This window comes from Alligator sinensis, unplaced genomic scaffold (genome assembly GCF_000455745.1).
Source record: "Alligator sinensis unplaced genomic scaffold, ASM45574v1 scaffold244_2, whole genome shotgun sequence".
NCBI lineage: Eukaryota > Metazoa > Chordata > Crocodylia > Alligatoridae > Alligator > Alligator sinensis.
In genome coordinates, this window is record NW_005842189.1 from 2,029,367 (window position 1) to 2,032,714 (window position 3,348).

The 3,348-nt window shown below is 40.7% G+C and overlaps 1 protein-coding gene across 2 annotated transcripts in view; it reads right to left on the reverse strand.

Moving 5' to 3' along the window:
• Nucleotides 1-2,943, reverse strand: part of ERICH1 (glutamate rich 1) — a 135,112-nt gene extending 132,169 nt beyond the window's left edge. The window contains exon 1 of one of the 2 annotated variants that reach the window (XM_025207215.1): nt 1,565-2,943. In XM_025207215.1, coding sequence (XP_025063000.1) covers nt 1,565-1,571 — 7 coding nt within the window. In that variant the 5' untranslated portion in view covers nt 1,572-2,943. The remainder of the gene's footprint in view (nt 1-1,564) is intronic. The other variant, XM_025207214.1, reaches the window with a different exon arrangement.
• Nucleotides 2,944-3,348: the final 405 nt, after the last annotated feature.

The following is a 3,348-nucleotide window of genomic DNA, read 5'->3' on the forward strand; positions in this document are numbered from 1 at the left end:
GCCAAATAATTTAGGTTTCCAGAGCTACCATATATATTCAGCTGCAAATATGATCTATGCTTGCAGATACTGGACCTGACACTTGTCTTTTTCCCCTCACTAGATCTGCTTCCATCCATAGTAGAATTCCATATGACAGCAGGGCCACAATGTCTCTTTGTCTCTCCAGCCAATATATGATGTGGCAGTGATGCATCACACAAGACTGAAGCTGGTTCCTTATTCAAAGACATTTTCCCCCAAATTTCAATATTACATTAATTTAGAAATTGCACAAAAATAAAATGGAACTGGAACTCTTTATATTAGTAATTTACTCAAAGATAATTTAAATAAGCTTATTTACTGGATGTAACTGACCAAATAAAAAATCTCACATGACCAAAAGCTTGCAGGTGTAGCTATTATGAAGAAATGAAGATACACTGTTCCCAGACTGGAAACTGGGCAGAACTGGGCAAAATAAGTTGCCCCTCATTTCTATTTTGCATTTTCCTTGCTAGTAATTGTATTAAAACATACATGTATGAAAAAAAAAACTCAAAAGCAAAAAACAAGAAAGCTGGTAATATTCAACCAATTTGTCACAAATCCAGCTGCAATGCTTTCACAGTTACAAATTAAGAAGTCTGTAGGAAGCAGCCTTATTCCTGGATAAATTAAGAACAGAAAAAATGGCTAATTTATCCCGTTTGTTTATTTGTTACAAATACAAAAGTATTCATTCCAAATATTTGTCTTCTGCTCATTACTCAATAAAAACCTATGAAGAAATATAGACGTATAATTGGTCCCTAGATAAATGCAAACTTCCAGTTCAGTGAATAAGTCATGTTTATTGTCATAAAAAGGTCTAAAGTTGTGTTGGGTGCAATATGCCTTGTGTTAGAAAATCATAGATATTTTTAGATACCCTAATTATGATTTACTACTAACAGCATGAGAATGCTGGCCTATGCCTCCCAAAGAGAAATTCTAGACACCACCATTTTTCCTGTTCCACACGTTATAGATTGGTGCTTAGAACAGTTCATCCTGATCTCCGATTCTGTTCATTTGCATATAACAGATCACGTCCCTGTCCTCCTCCCCACATCCCCTCCCCTAGGCTCTGCTAGCTAGCACACAAACAGGTATGCATCCATGGTCCTGTGGTTCCCAGTTATCTCTCATAGGCAATCAGAGCCTAGGTGGAATGACTTTTATTCACTCTTAAGATTATAAACTAAGGAACAAATAATTATGCAAATAATTTCATCATGTTTTAGTGAGGCTAATCAATACAGATGCACAATTTTCCCTGCTTCTATATTTAGATTTCTAGCACCGACATATCAGCAATTGGAAACATCATTCATTCTGTACATAGGTTGCAACACTACATTGAGTTTAAATCACAGTTCCCTGTTTTAGAGCCTCCCCTAGCATTGTTAGTTTACTGACCTCCAGCTACTCCAGTTCAGCCCCAGTACCCACAACACACTGCCTGCCCTGTTCACACAGCCCTTTCTACATCTGGAACATTGCCCAAAGCTTCACAAAACCCAAATCTGCAGTTTCATACCAGTCATACAGATAAGTCTTCTTCATCTCCCCCATTTTGTACTCTTGCATGTACAGTACCAGGAAGATCCCTGTTCCCTTCCAAGATCCCTGACATATTTAAAAAAAAAAAAAAAAAGAAATCTACTTAGTTCCACATGACACCAGGTTGTTCTGCCACTGCACATCACTACAGTAATTGAGTGAGGATTGAGAAAGCTCTTCAGCAAGTATTCAGTAATTTAGCTCCAGAGAGACAGCACTGCCCAGGTGTCTTTATATCCTTTGCTTGGTCTAATCTTCTCAGTTGGGAGTTACCAATGACAACTGCATTTAGAAGTTGCTTGCTTCACACTATTAAGATACCATGAGATAAATCCCCTATAGTTTTTTATTTCATTGCCCTAGAGCAGTGATTCTCAACCAGGGTGCCACAGTATCTTGGGGTGCTACCAGATCCTTTGAAGGGTTTCTGTGAGGTGTGAAGAGATAAGCAAATTAATGCAGGGTTAAGCTTGTCCCTGCCTGGCCAATCCTCCACCCCCATTTCTCAGCCCCTCAGCAAGGAGGTAAGCCCTATAATATATAAATTTGTATTTGAGATTGGGTGCCACAATTTCCAAATGTTAAGAGTGGTGCCTTTACTCCAACAATTTTGAGAAGTACTGCCTAGAGACAGGCAGTTCTGCAGTTTTTTTGTTGCTAGCTTGAGTTGGACAGCTTCTAGCTCTCTTTCCCCTCTTGGAATAAAAATGCGATCCATCTGCTTCTTTGGTTTTATACACTCAGGCTCCCTTCTCACTAATTCTTTCCCTTTTGCTGTCTGTATCAAGATTTTCCAGAAATCTAAGAAATCTTCATTCCTTGAATGTTATGTGGTGTTGAAACTTCTATTTTCAGAACACAAATCTTTTTGGCCTGGCTACCAAATTGCACCTGACATACCACAAATCACTTCTGCCAGAAAGACAAATGCAGTATATCCAATGTAAACTAGAGTGGTTGTTCCCTCATCATCCATATCGCCCACCTGCTGTGACAAATTTGCCACCTACTTTGCAGACAAAAAAAGTCATTAGTGTCCAGGTTAACTTTGCAGCAAAGTGGTGGCTGCCAGGAGAGTTCACGATTAGGACAAGACCAAGCTTCCTCATTTATAATGGATCATTTTAAATTGCCACTGATGGAGAAGATATGCTTCCAAGGTTGAGGGCAAGCAGTTGGAGACTGGACCCTTGACTATCCTGGCCTGTAAACGCCAGTTGTGGGAGACTGGGGTCACTGCTGGCAGGGTTGTCAATACCTCCCTTTGGGAAGACAGGGTGCCAGATGTTCTTAAGTTTGCAGTTGTCTGGAACCTACTTGGGAAACCATCACTTGATGCTGACTCCTAAGCCAGTTACCGCCCTGTTTCCAACCTCCCCTTTTTCGGGAAGGTCATGGAACGGGTGGTCACCCAAACAGCACCACGTGTATCTGGATACTAATGGCTTCTTGGACTCTGGTCAGTCTGGCCTTCATCATGAATATAGCGCACAGAGTGTGCTCCTGGCCCTGTCTGACAATCTTCACTTGGAAGAACAACTGGAGAAATTGTGCCCTGCTAATCTAATTAGATCTTTCAGGTGCCTTAGATGCAGTTGACCAGGAAAGACTGATACATAGCATTTGTATGATCTGCTGGGACCACTAAGGGTGGTGATGGACGAGTGCCCGTCATCCCATCAGGGCCTTTCCAGAAATTAATTTTGTCACCTCTCCTGTTCAATGCTCACATAAAGCTGCTGGATGAGATTGTGTAAAAAT